This window comes from Gorilla gorilla, chromosome 7, assembly GCF_029281585.2.
Source record: "Gorilla gorilla gorilla isolate KB3781 chromosome 7, NHGRI_mGorGor1-v2.1_pri, whole genome shotgun sequence".
Classification (NCBI taxonomy): Eukaryota; Metazoa; Chordata; class Mammalia; order Primates; family Hominidae; genus Gorilla; species Gorilla gorilla.
Genome location: NC_073231.2, coordinates 24,125,285 through 24,152,974, shown reverse-complemented (window position 1 = coordinate 24,152,974; position 27,690 = coordinate 24,125,285). Strand labels below are relative to the sequence as shown.

Genomic DNA, 27,690 nt, shown 5'->3' with positions numbered 1-27,690 from the left:
AACAAATCATACATCATTTTATTTTTAGAGAGAATTCATTCCAAGCCTGATGATGTTAATCACAACATTGGTCCTACTATTTATAGGCACGATCATCTCTCTCAGAGAAAGGGTCAAAGTTCTGGCACATCAGGAACAATTTCTACTCCGACATGTTCCAATACATCCCTTGATCGACTGTTTTCCCTTCCGAATTATGCTGAAGGACAACACACTGCAGAGCTTTCTAGTATGTGTTCAGATATCACATACTTTCACAGTCGGGTTCCCAGCTATAGCCTCTGAGATATTTGACATCTTTATCATTTCATATTTATACGTAGAAGAGCATTCTGAAAAATAGGAGATCTAGTTTATAAATAATTGTTCACTCACTCTTGATTAGTTGTTAAAAACAACAAATAGCAACCCTCATGGTACTCCATGTGGCTCATTGCACGCGATGGTTTACAAGCACTGCTTAGGAATCCACCCCAGGAACTTCTCCACCCTTTTACTTAGTAAAAACGGTCCTTGTCTAAAATCTGTATAAGCTCACACAATGCAAAATTTGAAATCAAACCTATCTTTTCATGTCAAAGCCAGGAACAAAAGAGACGCACTGGAAGTACAACTGAAGCATGACCGAGGTAAGCCTAAAACTGAAGAGTAACTGTCAGATATTGAATGATTTTAAATTGATGAAAATCATTTGGAGAATCTAATAATAAAATTACGGTATCTTTTTTTTTTCTGCACCATTCAAATTATGTGTCAGCTGAGGATTACAGGCTCATTTTCAACACCTACCCAGAGAACATTATTATAATATAATCTTGAGACAAAAAAGAAGGGGGAGAGAGGGATTAAGCAATAAACGATAAAGCCTATTAAGAATTAATTGATCTAGATTTTATATCTCCTTGAATTTGTAACTTTGTCATGATGCAGGCCAATGGTAGGGACTGTTTAAAACCTCTGTGTTTATCAGACCCTTTCTTCGTCCCTCTCCAAGTTACATGTTCCTGGTTGACTTCTGGACCACATTCCAATAGCAAGAGGGAATCATTCTAAAACATCATGCATACTGCTGTGTAGATGAGTCTGATTCATGCCGCGGAAAAGCATTTTCTGTATTCTTGGAGACTTAGAGTAAACTTTGAGAAGGCCTAAGTCCGAAAGATCCAGAATTCCAATTAAAATAGGAGGTTCTAACCAATTATAGGCTATGGCCTAATACGCCACATGAAGGAGCCTCATTTTACTCTGCGCCCAAACAATTATTTCTTTCTCAAAGGACAAAACAGCACTTTTCATGATCCACTGTCTTTTAACGTTGGAGGATGTGCTATTTGGCCACTATACCCCACAAATTGAATTAGCCACTTTTTAGTGCTTGAGACTGTCTCCTAAAATAACTAACAAGGGTAGGGCTGGGATTAATACTCAGGAAAATCCACTTTTGAAACACCCCAAACACTGGGTATGTTTTGTAAAAGTTACTTCCTTCACTTCATTCTTCACAGAATTCACATGCCGTTCTTTGTTCTGTAGATCTGCCCAGTTTCTGAGAAAAAGCACAGGAAAAAGGGCAATTTATTATCTTCTGAGTGTTTTACAATCCCCGCCCATCCCCCACTGGTTTTAGGATGGAAAAAGCCTTCAAATGGAATTTCAGAACAAAGGTTGTGAGAATAAACCCAGGGGAGATGTGTATAATGGATCAGAGAATGGCAGGTTCGTAGGAATGGAAGACACTGGAGCAACTATTTAGCCCCGTCCCAATAAGGTGCATCATTTTTGGAGGACTGGGCCAAATGACTTCTAAATTTAGAGGATTTCTTATTCTAAAATGTATCAAACGAAAGGCCTTTTCCATTTCATTTCTTGTGATATGAGGTTTCTGAGGAGTTAGCAGAAGGTGTGAGAAAGAGAATCTTTGATTTGATTGATTTTAATCACAGAAGAAAGAAACTGTAGAAGATTATTAGTCTAATTTATAATTGCCTCCTAGATAAAGTTCAGGTACATTTTTAAAAATGCATCTGGCTGGGTGCTGTGGCTCATGCCTGTAATCCCAGCACATTGGGAGGCTGAGACAGGCACATCACCTGAGGTTAGGAGTTCAATGACCAGCCTGGCCAATATGGTGAAACTCCATATCTACTAAAAACAGAAAAATTAGCTGGGCATGGTAACGGGCACCTATGATCCCAGCTACTCGGCAGGCTGAGGCACAAGAATCACTTGAACCCGGGAGGCAGAGTTGCATTGAACCGAGATCACGCCACCACATTCTAGCCTGGGCAACAGAACGAGACTGTCTCAAAAATAAATAAAAGTAAAAAATAAAAATAAAATGCATCTGAACATTCTCTGTCTAAATAACTGTTCTGTCAGTAATCCTATAATCAGACAAGGAATGCTTCATTAGGCTTTCTCAGATAAAGTCTTGTAACATATAAATAATATGACTGGACGTGCTTTACAAGCAGCCAGAGTTATTTACTAATTTAATGAGGTTTTATTTTCACATTCACATGTAGATTTAAAGTTGTAGATGCTCTGGGAGAATATGCATGCTATTTATGTGTAATACAAATGCATGTATAAAACTTCATCTAGGGCTGGGTGTGGTGACTCACACCTATAATCCCAGCACTTTGGGAGGCCAAGGCAGGTGGATAACCTGAGGTTAGGAGTTCAAGACCAGCCTGACCAACATGGTGAAACCCTTTCTCTACTAAAAATACAAAATTAGCCAGGTGTGGTGGCGGACACCTGTAATCACAGCTACTTGGGAGGCTGAGGCAGGAGAATTGCTTGAACCCAGGAGGTGGAGGTTGCAGTGAGCTGAGATCGAGCCACTACACTCCAGCCTGGGCAGCAAGAGCGAAACTCCATCTCAAGAAAAAAAAAAACAAAACAAACAAAAAAAACTTCATCTAAAAGTCTCTTTCTAAGAACTGAAGAAAGTATGATATTGCCTCAGATTTGTGATGAGGAAAAACAACGTAATAACCTCTTAGAAGAAAAGTCTCCAGTTAGATAAGAATTGTGTTATTTTGCTTGGCTCAATACCACTAACTATTCTCCATTTTGAGTTTATCCTGAATGCTCTTACATTAATGCTTTTGATCCAGATGTTCTCATCTAGTCATTCAGAGTATATACACCATAATTCTATTTTTGTAAAGGACGAAAAACATATAAATATTATGTATATATAAAGTCCGAAAGAATATAAATAAAAATGTTAATTGGGGTTGTCTCTGAGTGATATGGTCACAGTGATTTTATTTTATTTTTGCTCATTTTTCCTAATCTATTTATAGTAAACATGTATAAAATCTATTATAAAGTAGAATTTAAAAATATTAAAGATGTTACACATAGGGTCTTTAATATACTTTTCCTAATAGGCATTTTTTTTTTTTTTGAGATGGAGTCTTGCTCTGTTGCCCAGGCTGGAATACACTGGTGCGATCTCATCTCACTGCAACCTCTGCCTCCCCGGTTCAAGCAATTCTCCCGCCTCAGCCTGCCGAGTAGCTGGGATTACAGGCATGTGCTGCCACACCCAGCTAATTTTTATATTTTTAGTAGAGAGGTGGTTTCGCCACGTTGGCCAGGCTGGTCTCAAACTCCTGACCTCAGGTGATCCACCTGCCTCAGCCTCCCAAAGTGCTGGGATTGCAGGCATGAGGGCAATTCTTATTCTATACTTTTGTCCCAAATGCAAACTAGAAAAAGAACAAACCAAAAGCAATTGCTTTTCCTGTTTCCAGATGACACTGTGTCCAGCTTTTCCCTTCATTTCTTGTGTCACTGGCTTGTATGACATGATCTAATATTTCTCCCCTTTGTTCCTGTAACCCATTAGCACTTGCTCTCTGGCAGGGGATGTGTGGAGGGTTGAAAAGGGCATATTCCTGGAATTCAGAACAGGAGTGGTGAAGGTCACATGCTTAGTGTCCTCTTAGTACTGACACTCTGGAAAGATGCAGCTAACAGCTGCCACATGGATTAGCCCTAAAGGTCAGGTAGGAAAGAGGCACAGAGTTGTTTGGAGATAGAAGAGAGAACAGTTTCCTATAACTCTCATTCTGTTTGCTTGGCAGCTTTGAGGGTTTTGAGATGGGTGCTTGGGGCAGCCCTGTTGGCTGTGTGTCCCGGAGTATGCTGGCACTTGGAGAATCAAGAACTATGTGGCTGCAGGTGATGCAGTGAGACCTTTTTACTTCCCTGAATACATCCTGGGAAGAGCTGCACCCACAGCCAGAATGGCAACTACTAAACTTGTGTTACATGCTCTGCAGATGGCATCTGCAAAGTCAGCAGAGACGCAGTAGAGAAAAAAGGAGAAGTGAAGATTCAGGGGTAGTTCAAGGAGTAAAATAAAACCTAAAATGTGTGCCTGGGTTGAAGGTCCGGGCTGGGAGAAACAACAGGAGAAAGAAAAAAAGAGGAAGTATTGCATAAAGCAACAGACCCATTTGATACATATGCAGAAGGACTAAGAAAGACTGATTGAATGCTTTGATCACATGAGTCAGGGCAAGCTGCTGGTGATGGGGTGAAGAGGAATGCATGAAGCTGCCTCCCTTAGGGTGCAAGCTCAGGATGCCCAGACAGCTTTGGCCCAGAATGCTCACCAGCCTGACTTCTTATTCAGAGACTTGTCATGGCATTTCACAAATACCGCAGGTGCCTTTCCTTTCTGCAAATGAGACACTTTCTCCCTAGAACAGAAGATCACCCTGTGGAAGAAAATGGATGTGAATATGCCATGTAGAACAATCAAAAGCACTGTTCACAAAGGTACCGTTCTGTCAGGACTGTTTAAATACTACATGATCATGCTGGGTAATTGTTTTGATATTCCCAATAATTAACTGTCACACTCAGGCCACATCAGAATCAGAGGGTAATTTGAGAGCCTAACCCGGTGTTCAGCAAACAAGCTAGTTAATTTAGATAGACAGGCATGCAGACAGCCTAGAGCAGTCTTATATTACTGGGCTTTCACCAAGAGATGATAAAAGATCAACTCTGCCATCTCTTAGCATCTGCATTAAGGAATTAGGGCATCTGCCTTCAGCTAGACCTTGCTAGTGTAAAAAAGATTCTTTATAACATTTCCATCCCCAAGATCTTTTTCTTTTTTTGTTTGTATGTTTGTTTGTTTGTTTGCTTGCTTTTTTGGTGATACAAGCAAATGACTAAAGAGAAATAATTTGTCAATCCTAACTTAGAGTTTTTTTAAATTAACAATAACAGCACACTATAGTTTGCAAAATCCCAGCACATTTAGTATAAAAGCTTTAAATCCTATAGCGATCTCTGTGTAATTCATTTTATGGGTACACATGGGTGGGGCTGCGGAGACAGGTTGAGATTATCTTGGAATCTCACCCTTCTTGAAGAGGTTGGTTTGAATCTTTGATTATCCAGGTAACGTCTCGGAGGTTTGTTCCCTAACTATTTTGTGCTTACAAGAAACAGTGCCAAATGAGAAGCTGAGATTCCTGACTTCTAATCCCAGCTCTCACTGAATAACTGTGAGCGATTCAGGGCTTATGTTTTCCTTACAAGAAATACAAAAATACTGTCACTTCCCCCCTCCCCCAAAAAAATAAGAAAATAAAAGAAGACTCCTAAAGAAAATCTACATCATACAGTAATAAATACAAGGTTTCCTAAAGCTCTCCCTGAATTGCGAAGGCCCCTGAAATACAGCCCCTAGGTCCTGACATCAGGTGGGGGTCTAAAGTGAAGGAAGAAAAATACATTTAATTACTTTTTCTGAGTCTCTCCTGCTTTTACTCTGATCTTCTGAATGGCGAAGCCGGGACTGCTCCACCAGTCTGACCAGCTAAAGTATGAATCACTCTTCCATTTGAGCTTCAACATGAGTAGTTCTCCAATATCTACCTCTGTGTAAATTAGGAAGGAGTATGTCTTATTTGTGGAAACTTCAGGCCTAAACAAAAAAAGCAATAAATTTGGTTAGTTATAGAGATCAGCTCTCCCTGCCCCCCACTTTTTTTTCTCCTCTCCAAATATAAATAGCTTTATTATTTAGGGGATATTTTTAAAATGCACAAAAATGCCCAGCAAAGTACTCAAAATGAAGGTCGATGGCATTTAGTATATTTTAAATTATATCCACATTCCAGCATTTATCCTAATGACATGAACTATTTAATACAATTCTAAAAGAAAATCCTGAAGTCAATCATTCAGAAATATAATTTTCATTTTCATGTATTCCTTTTCAATTTGTGTTGATACTTGAACATTATTTAGCTACAATCATAGCACACATACGATTCTCTATTCTTTATTCTCTTTAGATTTTATATTCCATTTTTTACCATGTTTTCCTGGGTTTCCTAGAATTATAGTTTTTAAAGGCTAGATTGATTTTAATGACTTGATAAACCACGATTCATTTAACCACTGCCTCAATGTTGGATACTGGGTTTCTAATTTATGCTAGTATAGGTACGACTGTAATTGATGTTTTAAAAAATGTTTGTTGACTATTTCTTTAGGATAAATATTAGAAAAAAATCACTCCCTTCTATGTAATAATATTTTGTAGCTATGGAAAGTTATTAAAATACTACCTTCCGCACCTGGAGGGTTCTAGCCGTGAATGATGCATGGTAGGTTCGCATGTTCTGCTTCACCACCTTGTCTGCACTGGCTATTTTTAAAGATTTGTTCATCTAGTAATTGTAAAAGTATCAAGTTGCCTTACTTTTATATTTCTTTGATTAGTAGTAAAGGGTAGGCTGGGCATGGTGGCTCACACCTGGAATCCCAGCACGTTGGGAGGCTGAGGCGGGTTGATCATCTGAGATCAGGAATTCAAGACCAGCTTGGCCAACATGGTGAGACCCTGTCTCTACTAAAAATACAAAAATTAGCTGGGCATGGTGGTGGGCACCTGCAGCCCCAGCTACTCGGGAGGCTGAGACAGAAGAATTGCTTGAACTCGGGAGATAGAGGTTGCAGTGAGCTGAGATCACATCACTGCACTCCAGCCTGGGCAATAGAGAGAGACTCCATCTCAAAAAAAAAAAAAAAAAAAAGGGCTAACACTTTGTCATGGACTTCTTACTACTTATATTTTCTGTACATATTATATGTACATCTATAGAGTGGTTTCCTGTCACCATTGCTCATTTTCTTTAATGTCAAACCTTTTGAGACAGTTTAATTGTATTGTTTAACAGCAGCTTTATAAAAGAAATAAACAGATATAAGATGATAAATAAAAAAATATAACTAGTAAGTGAAAATAAAATGGCCAATTTGAAGCATTTTTTTCTCAATATCAAATAGAGGAAAGACCTCAATTTTGAAATTCTGATTTTTTTAACTAAAGACTTGTTTTCTAGGCATTGCTCTCTGCTTCTGCTGCTCAGACCAAGGGTTATGGCAGGGGAGGGACCGGTGCCATGATGACCGCCCCCCTGTGCTACTCACAGAGTGAATGGGATGTTCTCACTCTCGGCCACGGTGCCATACAGAGAAATCTCAAAGGCCTGGTTGGTATGGGTTTCACTCTCAGTCCCAGAAAAATGAATCTTTACTTGGTAATGGAAGACTGTTGGGGAGGAAATTGGAACATGCTGATCAATCTTTATGAAAATATCACAACCCCAAACAGTCAGGCAATTCAGAACCACAGAAGTATCTCACTAGCACTCAAACCGGAAGTGCACACACATGGAACCACTGGTGTGGCTTGGAAAGACTTCATCGTGCACAGTGTTCATACCTAGAAAATGCAGACCTTGAATTCTACTCCCTTTCAGAAAAGTGTGGTTATATGCATAGGAAAAACCCAAATGTGTCTGAATTGCCAAGCAGCATTACGAAGTAGCCATCTTTGAGGGGTGCTAGGGAGATCAAATCAGAAGGCCAAAACACTCATGAGGCTTTCTCCATGAACTCCGCCATCCTTGGCCATCTTGTCCCTTAACATCTGGAGCAAGCATATTCGGCATTTGCTTCTGTGTCACTATATGTCACTGTGTTTGTTTCATGAGTAGGTCTGTCCTCCACCCTGACTGTAAGCGGGCTTCCGGTCACAGGATCATGCCCACGCTCTTAATTCCCCCACCATCTAGCGCAGAGTAGGTGTCTAGTAGGTGCATCATAGAACTTATTTCATTGATTTTTCCATTCCGTAATGGGCACGCCAAAATCTCACAAATCACTACTAAGGAACTTACTCATGTAACCAAACACCACTTGTTCCCCAATAACCTATGGAAATAAATCAATTTTTTTTAAAAGAACTTATTTCATTGAGCCATCAGTGAGGCCACAAGGACTGCCTTGTAAAGCCAGCCCCTAAAGTATTCTATACTAGGGACTGCCTCTGGAAGCAGGTAGTTGAACTTCTATATCTCCTCCCTGCCCCTCCTCTGGTCTCTACCAAAAACCCTGAGCAAATAGGCCTGGGGAGAGGTTAAAAGGAAAGGCAGCAGGACTAAAATACAACCATGATGATGGGGGAAAAAAGAGTTCTTGGAGGCCAGGCATGGTGGCTCATGCCTGTAATCCCAGCACTTTGGGAGGCCTTGGTGGGTGAATCACCTGAGGTCAGGAGTTCGAGACTAGCTTGGCCAACATGGTGAAACCCTGTTTCTACTAAGAAAAATACAAAAATTAGTCAGGCGTGGTGGTGGGTGCCTGTAATCCCAGTTACTCGGGAGGCTGAGGCAGGAGAATCGCTTGAACCGGAAGGCAGAGGTTGCAGTGAGCTAAGATTGCGCCGCTGCACTCCAGCCTGGGTAACAGAGCGAGACTGTGCGTCAAAAATAAATAAATAAATAAAATAATTCTTGGAATGTTTTTTCTTCTATATCCCACTATCCTTGGTCAGATTTTTTTCTTATTTGTGTTACTGTCTATTAAATGTATTTTCTCTTAAGCTGAGACACAGATCTCTTAAAACTGATAGTTTAGAATATAGCAGACCATATTTTTATGCTGCTTTAGACTCTTGTCCAGGTGAAAAAATTTTTAATAAATGTTGTGAACTTCTGATAACAATCTCTATTTTGTTTAGATACATCTCTTTTTATAATTAAAAAGTAGTCAGATACTAAGCAAAAACAGAAGAACAACAACAAAACCCCACAGCTACTAAAAGATGAACAGACATTGAATTGAGAATTAAGCAAAACCCTTGCAGGCAGCAGGACACGCCAGAGCTGAAGAAGCTGGGAGTGGTGAGGTGCCCCCAGGGGACACTGACAGAGCTTTGAACCCACTGGTGCAGGAGGCAGGGATGAGTGAAGCCTGTCTGTGTCTTCAAGATTATGGTCCCACGGTCCTCTCTTTACCTCATACACATTGCCTGATTTTGAAGAGTTAAGGTTTCCTTGAAGCACAGGTGCCCCAACCTCTATACCACGAAAGACACCTCTACAGATTCTAAGAATCACCTTACACATGGGTGCCATATGTTTTACCTGGGGCCACTGTTCTTTAATATCATCCCTTCCCTCAGGTTGCCATCTGGATTCCACAAAAGCCACCCTTCCTGAAGTTGGTCCCTCTCACCGGATTTATCCGAAGACCTCCTCTCTCATTTTCCGACCATTCCTTTAGGTCCGGCTCTAAACAAGAGGCCAAGCTTGAAATTCAAGTGTGAAACAAACTCCTGGCAAAATGGCAATATCTTAGAAGGTGTGAGATATTCTTGCCTTCCAGGAATAGTTGCATTTAAAAAGACAGATGAGGCCAAGGAGCACAGATCACCTGAGGTCAGCAGTTCAAGACCAGCCTGGTCAACACGGTGAAACCCCCTCTCTACTAAAAATACAAAAATTAGCTGGGCATGATGGTGCATGCCTGTAATCCCAGCTACTCTGGAGGCTGAGGCAGGGGAATCATTTGAACCCGGGAGGCAGAGGTTGTGGTGAGCCAAGATCATGCCCCTCTCCTCCAGCCTAGGAGAAAGCTAGACTTCATCTCAAATTAAATAAATAAATAAATAAGACAGATGGTCCTTGCCTTTATGTAAGTTGTGAACTTTCTGTAAAGGGCCAGGGAGTAAATATTTTAGGCTCTGTGGGCTATCAACTCTGTTATGGTGGCATGAAACCAGCCTTTGACAATATGGTAACGAATGTGTGTGGCTGTGTCCTAATAAAACTTTGCATGAGCACATAGAGGGGAACAACAGACACTGGGGCCTCCCAGAGGGTGGGAGGAGGGAGAGCTTCAGGAAAAATAACTAATGGGTACTAAGCTTAATACCTGGGTGATGGAATATTCTGGACAACAAACTCCCATGTCACAAGTTTACCTTTTTAGCAAACCTACATACGTACCCCTGAACTTAAAAGTTTTAAAAAAACTATTTACAAAAGCAGGAAGTAGGCTGGATTTGGCACAAGGGTTATAGTTTGTTGACCCTAGGTGGGTGGTTCCAAATGAGCTCTGAGCTCTGTGCTGATAGCCTAGCCCATGCTAATGGCCACATTTACAGGGGAGGGCAGCGAGCAAGGCTGCAAATCCCACGCTGAGCACTGGGACCTTGCTGACAATGGGAATTAGGAGCCTCAGACAAGTGGATCAACGCAACCCCCTATCAACAGAAACACCAGGGCTCAGGGTTTAGTAATATCAGTCATCATCTCTGTTCCAATGGACAGAATCAGTACATGTGATGCAGTGAGCATGATGAAATAGGACTCCTTGGTTTCCTTATTTACAACAGTCTCCAGCCTACCTTTGTAGGGCATCTGAGAACGAGTCTTCAGGTACATTTTGCTGCTTCTTTTGGCTCTGACTTTATTGATCTCATAGCCCAGATTGTTGCAGCGGTTCTTTCTACAACTCAAGCAGAGCCCTTTCTCAAAGGCTTCCTTGGAACTGCACCTGTAGGCCTTACTTGGATTTTCTTCATTCAACAGAGAGTCAATGAAGAGATGAATGGAGCGCTCGTGGGAGCACTTCACTAGCTGGTCCACGTCTGGGTAAAAAAGAGACACCAAGATTGTATCTCGGCAGAAATTCACAAAGAGTGTTTCATTTGGCGTGTCTAAAATAGGTGAGATGTGGTATTAGAATAAAATCACCCAAGGATATAGTCCTGTGCATTTATGATTGTAGGCCCTATTTCAGGAGATATTCTTGGTGGTAGCGGCCCACCCACCTTCAAGAGAGTGAAAGTTGCAAGTTCACAGGGAATTTTTGACTTGTGCTTCTTATATTTATGAGTATGTTTATGAAGCTGTAATAAGCCTCCAAGGTGGAGGTTGATTTCCTTGTTTATCTCATCCTTCTCTTACATTGAAAGTGTCTAACACTTCTAGGTGCTTCTAGAAACATATACCTGCCCCTTGCCTTACAAGAAATTCTTCATAAGTCAAAAATACTGTAAGTCGAAATGCACTTAATACCCCCAAAACCCATCATAATGTCAAAAAGTTTTAAGTCAAACCATCACGTGCTTCTCAACTTACAATGGTGTTACAGCCCAATTGTAAAGTTGGAAAACTGTAAGTTAAGGACAATTTGTATTTCTAGAAACCACATCTTAAGAGGGTAATTGTTAAATGAATTGTATTTTATCATTGATATTATGTACAATTGAGGGTTCTGCCCCTACTAACACTCTTTTATAGCAAATGAACATAGAAATAATCAGCAATGCCATAAGAATGAATTCCTTGTAAGTTTTTAGGACAATCGAAAATAGTAACAATATGCTCTAAGTTCTATAACGTGCACAAAAATAACGAGAATATCCTAGGTAGGTCCCAATGTCTATAAAGTATGCAAGGGGGTCTTAAAAATAAATCATAAACTGGGCGTGGTGGCTCATAGCTGTAATCCCAGAACTTTGGGAGGCTGAGGCAGGAGGATCACTTGAGGCCAGGAGTTTGAGACCAGCCTGGGCAACATTGCAAGTCCCCTGTTTTTACAAAAAACAAAAACATTAGCCAGTTATGGGGGTGTGTGCCTGTAGTTCCAGACACTTGGGAGGCTATGGCAGGAGGATCGCTTGAGCCTAGAAGTTCAAGGTCACACTGAACTGTGATTGTGTCACTGCACCCCAGCTTGGGCAATAGAATAAGACTGTATCTCAAAAAACAAACAAAAATCATAAATTTAACACAAGCTAACATTATTAAAGTAAAACATTAAGCTAACATTATGTTCTGAACATTTTGGAAGACTTATACTAATTAACATCTTCTGTTCCAGTAACATCTAAAATCTTTCCATTGGCTTTGCAGCTACATTCAAGGTATGACAACATGTGGCCAGATAGCATTTCGTGATGCCATTATTGAGGTCAGTGGAGTCTTCCTGTCTAAAATCCCACCTTTTTCTCTTGCTACTGTAAGTGCACTGCTCAGTGTAGCCTACAGTATGGTAAATAAAAGATAAAATGGCTGTCTGCCTGGCTCTAAGGTGGTCATGCTGAACATTGCAGAATTCTTCAGAAACATAATTTGGCCAAATGTGTATATGAAAACTACATACTTTGAAGCTACTGAGTCGGACATTGGGTCAATAAGGGTTAAGGATAAGAGTCACATTTAATTCGCTTCTAAATAATATTTACCTCCAAGTCCTCTCTCTGCAATCACGCGGATAGCTTCTCCAATGTTACATCCTGGCTGAAAAGTACCTCCATTCGGGTAAATGTCAACATGCCCAACTGGTTTCTGGATTCCAATGCTTCGACCAGGGGACCCTCTCGTGAATGTGTGTAAGACGTCTACAAAATCTGCATCATCAGGAGAAAGGCGACTTGGGGCTTCTGCATACTCAAAGTTAGGTCCAGCTGGATCGAGGCCTTAAAAGGGAAAAAAGCAGGAACACAGATTTGTAAATTTCCATTCGTATGGCATTCGCATGTCACTGCTCATCATTTGAATGCACTGGCAGCTATTTAGATTCTTATTAGCTCCTATTCTACAGTCACGGGATCTTTACTTAGAGAGACATAAAAGGAGGCTTGGCTCCTTCTAAAATGAATTTGAGTCTCTTAAACTAGCCTTATGCAGCAATTTCCACTCAGGATGGCTGGATTTCCTTTTGTAGATTATTTCTGAATATGTCGAGAAGATGTATAAACAGCAGTGGGTTCTTTCTCTCTGTGTGTATGCCACACCTTTGCCTAGATGACGGTCTTCTTTCCAAGTGGCCTCTGGAATTGGTCCTTCTTCTTTTCTCCTAGTACTGATGTGCATTACACTACTAAAACACAGAGCTGAGAGTGGGAGGAAACAGGCTTCCCAGAGAAATCTGCAGGCATTGTGTGTAATTCTGCTTTATTTCTGTGCTGTTGCCAGTGGATAGTAAGCCAGTGAGAGCATCTGTGTTTTTTCTTATCCCTAATAAAGAGCCCTACAATGAGATAATCAAGTGCTGGGCATGTCTCCGGGAAGAACACCACACACATGTGGGTATTTAACAAAATTTGTTCTGATTCTCTCTCAGAATGACAGTCTTTTCACCTCTTATGATAAGACCAATGAAATTGCTTTCTTACCAGTAATTCTGTTGACTTTCTTATTGGTCAGACTTCCTGCAATGCCAGCAGCATGGGCTCCAAGGCTGTATCCCAAGAGATGGACATTGTCCAGAGGGTAGTTAAACTCCTCCTTTGGAAGAGAAAAGAAAATGAAGGTTCTTACAGTTCTGCCAAAAATAAAACTAAAAGAAACAAAATGAATATAAATATTGTTTTCCAAATATAGGAAATACTGAAAACTAATTCTACTTATTTTAATTTTGTGTTACAGGTAGAGAGAGAAAATATTCTCTAGTGTTAAAATTGTCTTTTTCTTTTGTTTCACTTTTCTGTAAACAAATCCAGAATTGATTTTCTCTTTCTTTAATAACAGATTTAAATTACAAAGTTTTTCCATGCATCTGAAATAGTATTATTTATGTATATAATATATGCATATGTTTGTATATGTATATGTATTTGCATATATAACCATATACTATATGTACAAACATATACACATATACATATGCATATACATATATGTGTGTATGTTTGAATGTATAGTATATGGGTATGTATTTTCCCATTATTCCTTACTCTAAATATCTGTATCACTTTATCATTGAAGGTTAGCCAAGCAATGACAGACTCAGGAAACATTCAGTGGAAGGGACCAGAGGTACATGGTCCAGCCCCTCATTTAACAGGTGAGAAACCTGAGCCCCAGGGAGGTGATCCCATTTGCCCATGTTCGTTTGCCCATATTCATTTGCCCAGTCAGCAAAAAAGACAAGAAAAGAACTTTTGTCTTTTATGATCAGTCTAATAAATACAGCTTATTTTTTACTTCCAATTACCTGGTTAAAATAATTTGCCTTGGTCAGAGTATCAGCTTCTTTCCAACCCCAAGATACTTTTCAGAGGTATTTCTCAGGGGATCGTGTGAAAAAGTGGGTCTCTTGCAGCTAAGTCAGAACTCCAGAGCTCAGTTCCCTTCTATCCTATGCACCTTCCCTTCCAACATCTTCCTAGCTCAATTCCATCACTCTCCCGATGCTCAACAAAAACATTCATCCTATTTCACACTAAAGAATAAGTACTATTAATATTTTCATGAAAGAGATTGGTATGTCAAGGTGAGGATAAGATGTCCACAGGCCAGCCAACTGGTAGGGAAGGATCTGGCTGAACATGCCATCTTTCCTCTGTCCGAAAATCACAAGCTTTTTTCTGTTGGGCCCACTTAGTTATTGCTCTCAGCAGATCTATTCACTGTGAAAATATCAAACGATAGAGCAGGGCAGGACTATTTATTGGCCTTATAGTCTATTCTTATCAAAATGTTGCTTTTGGATATAAAATAATATCCACGCTGATTCTGAAGATTTGAGTGCCCCCAGAAAATATTTAAATCTAAGAGAAAAGGAAGAAAGAACAGCCGTTTTTCTGGCTCCAGTCAAAAACACTGTTTTGGACACATAAGTCTCCTTCTCCCAGTCTTACCTCCATCCAGTTGATAAACCGGGCCACATCCTGTCCCACCAGTTTGGTGTAGCCCGCGGCCACTGGGTAATGCTGCTGAGCCCGTGACAGCCAGTCCACCACAATGACGTTGGAGTCTGGTTCTCTCTTGTACAGGGCGGCCACAAGTTTTGGCACCCAACTCTCATACATTCCTGTTACCTGAAGATGATGACACAAGCTTTCTTAAAATACCCACCTACTGCTTTTCATACATACATCAGCCCAATACACCTGCATGAAATGGAAAAAACAAACTTGATTGGAAGCCCATTGGCACAGATAGAAAAATCAAATAACAGAACAGTGTTCAGAGACAGGTCTGTCCCTTCCAAGGCAGATCTAAGTAAGCCAGGAAGGCATTGAGTTGAGTTGAGGAACAGCAGACTGGGGTTCACCATGCTTCCCATTTAAAAAGTATATTTTAGACATTCAATAAAATTTTGATCATTTATACTATTAAAAGGAAAGATTGGTCTGAATGCAAAGTGGGTCTTTGAGGAAACTAGCAGGAGCACCTGGCTAGGAGCAGAACCCTGTTGAATTGGTCCAGTCCCACTCACCTTCACCTCCCTTCAAGGTTGGGGTGTTGGGCACCCTTTGTAGTTGGCTTTCAAGATCAGGAGAGGTTGATGTCATTCCTTCAGAATGTAATGTTAATGTCTCCCTGTTTCAGCCAGGATCCCCTACTTCACAATGGGAACCCTGTACTTAAAGCCAGTGACATCCAAGCAAGTGGCAAAGCTCCAAGATAGCTGTGTCTAAGCAACATGCTGGGATGTATCACATGCATGCTACATGCTAAGCATTCCTTTGGGTGTCTCATGACACAGCTGGAGAGCCTCCTCACTTCCCTTCGTCTGTGCCTGTGAGTCCCCAGGCAGCTTATTTCAGATAAGGCAAGAAAATCGGGTTCACTCTAGGCCTCTATTAGAAGTTTTTCTGTACTACCAGTGTTTCTCTTTTCTTTGTTCTTCCTTCCTTTCTTCCTCCCTTCCTTCCTCCCTCCCTCCCTCCTTCCCTTCCTCCTTCCCTTCCTTCCTTTCATTCATTCCTTTCTTTCCTTTCTTTTGGCAGAGTCTTACTGTCTCGCCCAGGCTGGAGTGCAGTGGCATGATCTCAGCTCAGTGCAACCTCCACCTCCTTGGTTCGAGCGATTCTCCTGCCTCAGCCTCCTGAGTAGCTGGGACTACAAGCACATACCACCACACCTGGCTAATTTTTTTGTATTTTTTTTAGTAGAGATCGGGTTTCCCCATGTTGGCCAGGTTGGTCTCAAACTCCTGACCTCCAGTGATCTGCCTGCCTTGGCCTCCCAGAATGCTGGGATCACAGGCATGAGCCGCCGCTCCCAGCCCAGTGTTTCTAAGTTAAGCAATCTAAAAGGGCTGGACATCCAACTTACTCCTGCAGTGGCTGACACTTTTATTAACTGCACAATAGCTAATTGAATCCTTTCTTTCTGATCAACATAAAATACTGATGTAAGTAATCCCAAACAAAGCGAGTGAAAAATCTAAGTACTCACCTTTCTCAACTCAAAAAGGGTCTTATTCTAAGTTCTTTCAATCTGAGTTTTTCTTCTGAGGTTCAATAATTACTATGTTTTAAATCTTTGGTTTTCAGACACGCAGCTGAACTGAAGCCCTCCCTGCTGCCTGTACCAGGTGGGCCACCTGACCCTGCCAGTGAGTTCACTGAGATAATCAAGATCAGTGTGGCTGGCTTAGTTCTTGCACAGACCCAACTCAGTCCCACAGCCAGACAGCAGTCTCTGTGCTCAGGCACTCAAAATGTCAGGACACATGATGTGAAAGATACAGGTGGGCTTAGTGAGGCAGTAGGACCAATGATAGGAAGTGGCACCGTCTGTTGATATTGGGTTGGTCATGTCATCTTAGTATGAAAAAGAAACATTTTTCTCCCACAACTTCCCAAAGTATAAAATTCTCTCAGGGATAAGATTGAGATGACTGAGATACTCAATTTATTTCTGTTGTATAAATGCGTTTATTAAGCTCAGATTTTTTGAAAAATTTTAAAAGCCAAGTTCTGTATATAACCAAAGGGCCTCTAAAGATTCCTTTTTCTGGGCCAGATGCAGTGGCTTACACCTGTCATCCCAACACTTTGGGAGGCCAAGGTGGATGGATCACTTGAGGTCAGGAGTTCGAGACCAGCCTGGCCAACAGGGTGAAACCCTGCCTGTGCTGAAAATAGAAAAATTAGCCCGGTGTGGTGGTGGGCGCCTGTAGTCCCAGCTACTCGGGAGGCTGAGGCAGGAGAATCTCTTATGCCCAGGTGGCGGAGGTTGCAGTGAGCTGAGATCGCACCACTGCACTCCAGCCTGGGCAATAGAGTGAGCCTCCATCTCAAAAAAGAAAAAGATTCCTTTTTCCTACTTACACCTATTAAAATATTAAAGGATTTATGTTTAGGAATTTGAGATTTTATCACAAAATATTGAATTTACTATGTTAACATAGTAAATGGCTATATTTTGTTAAACATCTGTGTGAATTCTGTTAGTAGTAGTCTCATCTCTATAAAAATTGTAGCGATTGTCCTCTTCAGTCAATAACAAAGCCACTTAAATTATGTAGGAAAAGAAATGTGGACTAGATGAATGTTATTTTTAGCTTGTTCTCACTAGAAATTAGTATTATAATATTCACAAGCTCTGACATAATGGATAGATAATATATCTTTAACAATCCATTTTACACAAATCCTTTTAAATAATTTACACAGTCTACTCACTTGGGATTGAAACATTTTAAAACAAACTAAGCAAGAACTACATAATCTAAAGTGACTGTGTGACATATTAGAGAGGGGACTTTTAACAATATTTTTTTAAAGTAAATTTAATCACAGTTTCACTTTTTCTAATCATCTGGCATGTCAGCATGTCAGTTCCCTGCCCAGCCCTTTTTTTTTTAATTTCCAGAAAGGCTCCCTAAAGTTTACAACTGGAAAATTTTGGAAGTAGAGTGTTTTTAGGGACATCTAGTGCAACCTCTGCTTTACAGATCAGTAAATGGAGGCCCAGAGATGACGAGTGACTTGATCCACAGCACAGAGCTGGAGAATGGCAAAGCCAGCATGGATGCCACACTTCCTCACTCCACTCCAGCCTTCTCCTCACTCTTCCATGCTGTCTTCTTTAGAAAGGTTCTCCTGGCAATGTGCTGGGTGATGCGGGATCATGCCAGGGTTCCACCGGTTCCCCACAGCAATCACCTATCTTCTGCTCAGTAGCTGGGCAGAGCATCCTTTACCCACCTTGCAGGAAGCTCTGGCTCAAGGGCACCAACCAGGTATAGTGTTAAAATGAAGGCTGGCACTGCCTCGGGGGAGTTCTCATGAACCTGTGGCTTCAGATCCCACCTGAGCCAGAACTGTCTTTATTCAAGTGTAAGGAGATCCACGTGAGATGTGGGGTGCGGACCCATCACTGGGTCCCCAACAATTGGGCAGGCCAATCAGGATACCTCACCACCCCAATCCACTCTTCCCCAAAGAGCCTCCCTTACCGTCCAGCCGTGGATAACCATGAAGGTTTTGCTGCTGTGATTGAAGTGACAGGTAGCCACAGACTCTGCTACTCCGGGAATGAGGTGGCAAGTGTCCTCAGCTGTGTCTTCAGGGGTCCTTAGGGCAAATTTACTTTCGATGTCGATAAAATCTCTTCTTTCTGGAAAGGAAAAATTGGATATGAGGTTAACTGGAGGGTTGCTTGATTTTATTCATTGGAATGATATGTTTTAGGTTCTCAGGCAACCACCGCTGATGCTATTTTTGTTTCTGAAGTGTTTTCGAAAACGAATGTGGATTGCAAGAGAACAACAGATGCTCCAACGTTGAGCAAAGTTGACAGAGAGACAACCTTAACTCTGAATTAAGATTGTCACCATTGACCTCTCCTAAGTCTTCCAGCCTTTCTTGAAGCTCTCCTTAGTCAGGGTGTGTGTGTGTATGTTCGTGATTTCAACTAAGGGAACTGCTATTTGGGGATTCCTTAGTTAATTCTGTCTTCTCTCAAGACATGAATTTAAGTGACTTGGCCGAGGCTACCCTGGTATTAGTGGGAGGGTGAGGATCAGAACCAGGTCTCTCAGTTCCACTTCGAAGCTTGCTTTCCTGGAGAACACTGACTCATGCATGGCTCTTGTGTGCTATAGTTCCACTATTTGTGTGTGTGTGTGGGGGGGGGGGTTGTTTTGTTTTGTTTTGTTTTTTGAGACAGGGTCTTGTTTTGTGTCCTAGGCCAAAGGAGTGCAGTGTTGCGATCTTGGTTCACCGCACCCTCGAACTCAAGTGATCCTCCCACCTCAGCTTCCTGAGTAGCTGGGACCACAGGTGTGTGCCACCATGCCAGGCTAATTTGTATTTCTTGGAGAGATGAAGTTTGGCCATGTTGCCCAGGGTGGTCTCTATCTCCTGGGCTCAAGTGATTCACCCACCTCAGCCTCTTAAAATGCTGGGATTACAGGCATGAGCCACCGGGCCTGGTTAATTTTTGGATTTTTAGTAGAGATGAGGTTTCACCATGTTGGCCAGGCTGTTCTCAAACTCCTGGCCTCAAGTGATTTGCCCGCCTCAGCCTCCTAAAGTGCTGGGATTACCAGTGTGAGCTATTGGTCTGGGCCTCTATTTTTAATAAAATAATTTAAAAAAAATTTTTTAAAGAAAAGTTGGAAGCATGAGGAGGCTTTTGTATGAAACTGTTCCCACTCCTATGGCAAGATATACTTCAAAATGTTCTAAGAAATAATTTAGTAGGTTGTTCAGAAATACCCGTGCTATGTATCAGCCATGGTTAATTCTCTCCCCAAATATTTCTTTTCCCACTATGTCATTACAATGTTCCACACAAAGGCAAAACTTGAAAACCACAGCAAACCTTGTTGTTGAAAGAGTTCACTTTGGTTCTTCATAGTTAATCCCAAACTTGGTGAGAAGAGAAAGACAACCTAGTTTTTGAAACTATGGACAATAGTTATAAATGCTGCTGAATCTTCATGGGGTACAGTGAATAGTTGAAGTAAATTATATTGCAAATAAAATCAGACTTCATGAAGCAGAGCACAATCAAAGGGAAGTTATGTTAAAGGGAAATCATTTAATTCCTTTTCAAGTAAAGAAGTTAAAAAAAAAAAACAACCCATAAAACCCACCTATTTACTGTAAGAAGGTAATAACTTGTAGATTTTAGATTTTGCCATTCGAAATTTCAGGAGATTCATGAGGCTGCGAGGACTACTTCTCATTTCTTAATCTAAATTTGCTCTTTTTTTTAACTCAAAATTTAAAAATCTGTAACTTCAAAATAACTGCAGAAGTCAGGCCAATAATAAAAATAAGAGTGTCATAGTAAGAACAGTGAAAGTATAGGCATTTGAATCAGCCTTATCTAAATATCTGAGGATTGGCCAACATTTTCCTATTGAGTAATTATTTTCTAAAATTCCTTAAACAATATTGTGGTTTAAGAAATATGCAGTGAGTTGATCACACACACATACACACACATGTGCACACACACCTCCGTCATCTAAAATGTAGGAGAAATTTCTTAATGATTCTAATTATGAGAAAAGGAGCTTTGTTACAATGGGTAAACACTCCAAGATCACTTATTCAAATAAGAGTCTGTGCTAAACTATTGATCTTTAAAGCTCTTTTCATTTGCATATAGTAAAAGTGCACGTGAATCCATCCATCCACCAAGAATATGCTCTACTTCTCATCTTTATTTGAAGATGTTGGTCGCCTTCTTCCTTCCCAACCAGAAAGCATTCTAGTAGCTTTACTATTTCTCTGATAATGGAAGAGTATTGAATACTTTTAATCTAATTCTGCCTTCAGTGCCCAAGAACTTCTTTTCCTGTTAAAAAGTGCTTTAGAAAATTTAAAACTAATTTCACCCTCTCCCACACCTTTCCGCCTTAAATAGCTCATACCTCCTCTCCACAAGTCTTATTTTAACATATTCTATTATCAATCTTTTTAAAGCAGAGATGATGTGAACAATCTGGCAGACAGATCTCGCTTACCACCTATTTGCCAAATTGACATTTTAAGAATAATGCTCAGTGTAACTCCAGAGGCTGCCATTCACTTTTAGTCCACTTTCCCCTAGAATTATGCAACTTGGTGTCCCTGGAATTGCTGGTGGTTTTGAAATGACCACAAATTTTCTTTGAAATGACTAAGACTGGCTTTGTGTAGTTCCATGAAAAAAAGTCTATTCAATCCATAGATCCTGTACCAGATTGCATATATGGCTCACTGACAGCTCCAATTTCCTTCTGTTGGGTCCAGAGTATGTAATGAAAAGTAGGAAATTTACACATCCTCTAGTAAATTTGTATTTAGAGACTTTCATTTCACTTTTAAAGAAAATGATTTTCATTTGACAGGAAAATATACCACTCTATGTGCTATGTGATGGTTTCAATTCTATGTCAGACATGACATCATAAATCTTATTGGCACTTAGTCAAACTTTCCTTTTCTTGGATGTTCTGATAATTTTCACACTACTTGTGTTTGCAACCCCCTGAGGATGTCTCAGTGTCCTAAAGATGAATGTGCTTCCCAAACTTCAGTCAGCTCTCTAGTAACTGACTTAGACCATGTGGCTGTGGGGCAGTCAGTATATTTATTTGTCCCAATGCATCCTGTGATTGCTATTGGGCAGCAGGTGAACTGATTTGATGCAGTTGTTACTAGGGAAACAGTTATTTTCCATACATGGAAATAATATTAGTGACTGCACTCATCCAACTACACTGTCTTTTGCCATGTCCCTTAGAAATTAAGGCCACCTTAGAAATGAGAAAGAAGAGGAGTACAGGAGGGAGGGAGGGATGGAGGGAAGGAAGGAAGGAAGGAAGGAAGGAAGGAAGGAAGGAAGGAAGGAAGCAGAAGGGGAAGAGGAAGGAAGGAGGGAAGGAAGGAGGGAAGGAAAGGCAGGCCTTCATTCTGAATTTAACTTAGCATCGCCGTACCACTTGCCCATCAGGCCTCATCAGAAATGTCCATATTAAGCCCTTAGGGGAGAGTTTTGGGTAACACGCAAGTTATAAATTATGCCTTTCCTGACTATGGAATCTTTATTCCTAAATTCCTAAATAAATAATTACAAATCTGAGTGTGTAAACAAAGACAAAGAATTTATTCTAACATAGATAATAACTCACAGAGACGAAATTAGGCTGAGAAGTTAAAGCACGTAGAGAAAGATAAATGTATAGAGGGGAAGAGTGGTAATTCTTGTTGCTAGAAAGAGGGAAGCGTTGAGCATCCCAGGAAAGCAGCAGATGGTGCTTTAAAGGCAGATCAAAGTCATCACATGAGTAAGATGAACATTTATGCAATGACATGAGGTACAAGAACTCAATGAGAATGCAATTCTCTTTGGAATTTCTGTTCTCCTGTTATCCCCCCACCCCTTTCTCTCTCTCTCCCCCCTTTTCTCTCACTCCTACAGGGCTTCCTCAGTAATTCTTTTGCTCTCTGAGACTGATAGTCATAGTTATCGACTCAGGCAGTGTCTGTAGGATATCGAAGAACAAACTGAATTACTGATGTGGTCGATTTGTTGAAGAAAAACATCAATATCATGATCAGACTGAATTGATTGGTGTGTTCAGATATTCTAACATAAATAATGCTCTTGACTACTCTAACATGCAGCTTTACTTTATTTCATTTTATTTTATTATTATTTTTTGAAATGGAGTCTTGCTCTGTCACCCAGGCTGGAGTGCAGTGGCACGATCTTGACTCACTGCAACCTATGCCTCCTGGGTTCAAGCCATTCTCTGCCTCAGCCTCCCGAGTAGCCAGGGTTACAGGCGCCTGCCACCACGCCTGGCTAATTTTTGTATTTTTAGTAGAGGTGGGGTTTCATCATCCTGGCCACGCTGGTCTTGAACTCCTGACCTCATGATCCACCTGCCTCGGCCTCCCAAAATGCTGGGATTACAGGCGTGAGCCACTGTGCCAGCCTACTTTTTATTTTTATAAAAATTGTTTTATTAATGGAATATAAAAATAACTCCTGTATGAATCACCTGAATTTTACCCTGAATTTTCTCCAATATTAGGGCTAACCTTCCACACTACTGAAAAGAGGGGTTAAAAAATAGGTTCAGAGATGTGTGTTAAAATTGCCCCACTGAATTAGACCATCACGTGTGAATAAGCCGTCATTATTTAAGGAGATCTTGTGGACTGGTTAATGAAATAATTTGGTTGAGTGTCATCACATAGGCATATTTCAGTCAAGTTTTTTAAGTGAAATACAAAATATTTACATGGTTAATCTGAGACTACTTTCTTCTTGTTGCTGAGGATGGCAAATGGAAACATCCAGTTGTCTCAAACTAACACAATGAAAGTCCATGATTACTTTGCCAACAATTGTTTTATTGGAGGGAGGGCTGAATAAACATGGGGATGCTATTCTTTTTAGTTAAAATGTAAGTGCTAACTCCTATACTGTTTTTCACCATAATTAATTCTGCAGCCAATTTTTTTTCAAAGGTACATTATTGATGTCATGATAGCTGTATCTTGAATGAAGGGCTGTTGAGGATCTCTAAGTGCAGATCCATTTACCTACATTCACCATCATCCCTCCGAAAGCATCTGACTTTTCATGCTACTTAAAAGCTTCTCTAAACTTTGTACTACCCTCAAATTAATCCGAGCCAGAATGGTATTACCCCTACCTGACTGCATAGAAAGAGACTTCAACATTTACAAAAATACAGATGAGCGCACACACCAAAGTGGGTTGAGTGCTGCGAGCAAGGTGGCTGGATTAGACAAAGTGTGGCCACGCCAACTGGGTCATCTTTGTTCTATTCTACTGTCAAATAATGGTGGGAGACGTTTTCTTTTATTCATTCAAACAGTCAAAAACACCACACTACTTAGATAGCATTTGATCATTCTGAGAGCACAGACTGGGAAGAGCAAAAGGAATGAATTGGCACAAGTTTAATAGGCTCACTTCCGGCCGAACTTACATATATATATATATAGCACCTAAGATAATCCATTCCTTCCTTCCTAGTAGATATCTATTGTTGAGTACGCAAATGGTGTCAGTGCACACAGACAATCTTAAAATGGCCACAAGACAGCAAAGTGCAGTCACGCAGTCTAGTGAACAGACATTGTTCAGAGTAAATTTCAAACTCTTAGCCTCTGAGTAAGTTGGAACCCTATCCTATTAGTCCTTCAGAAACTATTGGAGCCTTCAACTTTTGCAAAGACAGAATGTGACAAAAGCACTGTGACAAGGATTTTACTCCCAGGTTAGAAAGTCTCTGTTGATAAAAGGTATTTAGTTCACTGTGGTGACAAACTCATTTAATGGATAGATGATCCCAAAGCTTTACACTGATAAGTGTTTTTGTTGTTTTTATTGCCATAAAAGTTGGAATTTACCTTATGAGTAAATCCAAATGGTCTCTTCATCCAGACCTTAAAAAATCATGATACTCATGTCTTGAATACTTTCCTTACACTTTGTGATCCAAAATCATCACCAACCATCATTTTGATGGCTGGAACATCTTCATATTTAAGTCAATGCAGTCTTTGTGGTGGTCACGGAAGAAACCAGCTGCAAAATATTGTAAGTTGCAAGGCATTTTCTTGATCAATCTGGCATAAGGCAGTAAACTGTATGGCCCAATTTTTCCTCCATAATAAAGCAAGAACAGAAAGCTGAGTTAAAAATAAGCTGCTGAAAGAAAGTGAAAATTTTCCATCGCAGCTCTTCCCCCGTACCTGACTCCCACCTTTCAATACAGCTATTAATCAATCACTCCCTCGCTCAGCTCTCCTTCAGTGACATCTGCAATTTTGCTCTCCTTTGCCATCATGTTCAACTCAGAAGACAGCCTGGAAATTCACGATGGCCAGGCAAGTGGAACTTCAGCTGCTAAGCACTGACCATACTCTCCCTCTCCTAGCTCTTCACATTTCCTAATTGGGGCCATGCAGAGATGGTGGTGGCTCCCAGGACAAAGTGCCTGAGGACAGTGCCTCTTGTCCTCATATTCTTGTTAGAAAGAATCCAGAATGAATAAGTAAACTCAAGAGCCCAGAGGAGGTGATCCCTGTCTTTCTACCACGGTGACATCTTTCTCTCCCTGAAATTCTTACCTTCCTAGATGAATGCATCTGGAGGAGAAAGAGGGAGAAAGTTGCTGTGATGGGAGAGGCATGATATATTGGGTGAGTAGAGTGAAAGTGGAGGGGATGGGAGGGCGTCGTTTCCAGTCTACTTCGAAATAATCCTTCCTTAATATATTTACAGCCAGGAAAAGCATGTGTTGGCTACAACTCAATTAAACTAATTAATCACATAAGTGTCCACTTAAAGAGGCAAGAGTTACACCAGGCTCAGAGAACATTGGCCTCATCCAAACTCATTGCAGAGTTGAGGAACCTAAACCCAGAGAGGTGACACTGACTCCCAAGAATTTAGGATCTTGAACCTGTAAGGGAGCCTAGCAAAAACTTCAATGTGATGACATATTTCGGTGCTTGTTTTGCAATGAAAATGACGTTATTCTATGGTGTGCTTTCTGAAATAAGAATTTGGAGTTGGCTCCTACCATCTTCTTGTCAGCATTAAGCAGTACGAAGGGAAACATACGAAACACCCCACCTAAGATGTTGAAGACTTTCTCATCGACTCTCCAGTGTTTTCAACCTGATCCAATAGAAAAGATACTTTTTTTCTTATCCAATTTTGCTTTGATGGAATCTATACTTAGTGTTTGTTTTGTTTTGTTTTATTTTGTGAGACAGGGTCTCACTGTCACCCAGGATGAAGTGCAGTGGGGCAATCACAGCTCACTGCAGTCTACTGAAACTGCCTGGCTCAAGTGATCTCTCAGCCTGCTGACTATCTGGGACCACAGGCACAGGCCACCATGCCCGGCTAATTTTTGTATTTTTTTTATACAGACGGTGTCTCCCTATGTTGCCCAGGCTGATTTCGAACTTCTGGGCTCAAGCTGTCTTCCGGCCTCGGCCTCCCAAAGTGCTGGGACTACATGGGTGAGCCACTGCTCCCTGCCAACTTTTTGTTTTTTAACCTAACAAAAATGTTTCACAAATTAATGCCAAAATAAAACAAACGTTTAGCGGCCATCAAAGCTATGGACAGACTCTACTATAACTTGAACCGCTGGGGACGTGCCGCCTGAGAGCACATCCAAGCGACACCGCCCTAATTGCAATTCCAGCAAGGAAGAAAAAAGGAAATGTTGTCCCGTGTTATGAATGGCTTCAGCTGCTCTCTATGTTGCTATTGCATGTTCACTGAATCGAGGTTCGAATTAAGCAGGCTGCCTCCATTGCGGACAGGTCTGAGACATTCTCATTTGGCCCCGAACGCCTGGACCCCAGCGAGCGGGTGGTTCCCTGGCGGCGGTGACCACGGTTGAGCCCGCTGCCTCCACGCGGCGCCTGGCAACCCCACGTGCTCGCAGCCGCGCGGCGGGGCCGGGCGCCCGGAGCTGGCCTCAGCCCCCAGGACAGGAAGGGTGGCCAAATGCAGACCTGGCAACCCCCGAGTCGGCGACCACAGATTGCTGGTGGCTGCGCCACGGTTTCGGGAGGGTCAGCCCCTCGCTGGGTTCTCAGGGCACTAAGAAAAGAGGGGCATGCGAGCCTGGAAGCTGGAGAGAGTGCCGGGCGCCCCAGAGCGGGTGGGACGCCGCGTCCCCAGGACTCCGCGCCACGCGTCCTTTCTCCACCCCGACACCCACTGCCACTCCCACAGCGGAGCGAGGGGCCCCGCCGAGGGCGAGCGTGCCCTGTGCGGCTGAGATGCCCGGAACGCCTCCCCGCGCCCCGGCTTCCCCAGAAGGGGCCACAGTCGTCCCGCGAGTCCCCGGGCGGGGGCTGAGCCGCAGCGCCAACCAAGCCGAGGTCACCTTGGCCCGCGCGCCTTTCATTCCAGGGCCCCTCCGGCAGAGAGGTGACTGCAGGTCACCGCCAGCCGAGCCCTTACTCCCCGCCTCCGCCGTCCCGGCCCCCACACCCCGGAACCTCCCCAGCGGAGCCTGCGCGCCGGGGAACGCGGTCCCAGCCAGAGTGGAAGGGATAGCGCGGGAACCCGGCAGAGAGAAAAAGCGGGAACTGGGCGCCGCCGCTTCACAATCGGGAGGAGATTCCCTCCCGGCCCCTCCTGGATCCCACTCCGGGGACCGTTTCGGGGCTAGAGCCCAGGCTGGGAGAGTCCCTGGGCGCATCCACAGCCCCTTCCAACCTCCTTCTTCTCATCCTCAGTTCGGGTGGCAGTGGCCACCCGCCGGGTCTGCAGGTGGAGGGGAGTTTGCGCGCAAAACTTACGGTCGGCGGCGGCCACCCCTCCGCGGGAGGCGGTCAGACTCTGGAGCCACACGGCCAGAGTCAGCACGAGCAGGGCTTTGCTCTCCATCTCGGGGCGCGTCCCTGTGGAGGAGCTGCAAGGCGCGGACGGACTGATGAGCTGGCTGAGCCGGAGGCTGGAGAGGGCTGGAGCCGCGGTTTGGCGCTGAGCAAGTCGCCCTTTAAAGGGGAGGGCAGGGCAGCTAGAAGTGGGCAGCTTTCCCTTGAGGAGGAGGAAGAGGGGGAATCGAGTCTGACACTGTTTTCACGCCAAG

General features: G+C 42.2%; 1 protein-coding gene across 1 annotated transcript; it reads right to left on the bottom strand.

Moving 5' to 3' along the window:
• LPL (lipoprotein lipase) lies at positions 1–27,690 on the bottom strand. The gene is made up of 10 exons (XM_004046725.5): positions 27,398–27,690; positions 18,541–18,701; positions 14,987–15,166; positions 13,520–13,631; positions 12,587–12,820; positions 10,742–10,984; positions 7,477–7,597; positions 5,780–5,962; positions 4,635–4,739; positions 1–1,546 (listed from the first exon to the last, which is right to left on the bottom strand). Coding segments are annotated over exons 1-10 (1,428 nt in total). The 5' UTR covers positions 27,486–27,690; the 3' UTR covers positions 1–1,545.

Excerpts from the sequence above, each read along its gene's own strand:
- LPL (XM_004046725.5), bottom strand. The coding sequence starts at position 27,485 with ATGGAGAGCAAAGCCCTGCTCGTGCTGACTCTGGCCGTGTGGCTCCAG. Across the intron at positions 15,167-18,540 it reads TGGTTATCCACGGCTGGACG|GTAACAGGAATGTATGAGAG; the intron begins GTAAGGGAGGCT and ends CATCATCTTCAG. Across the intron at positions 5,963-7,476 it reads GAGAACATCCCATTCACTCT|GCCTGAAGTTTCCACAAATA; the intron begins GTGAGTAGCACA and ends TTTTTTGTTTAG.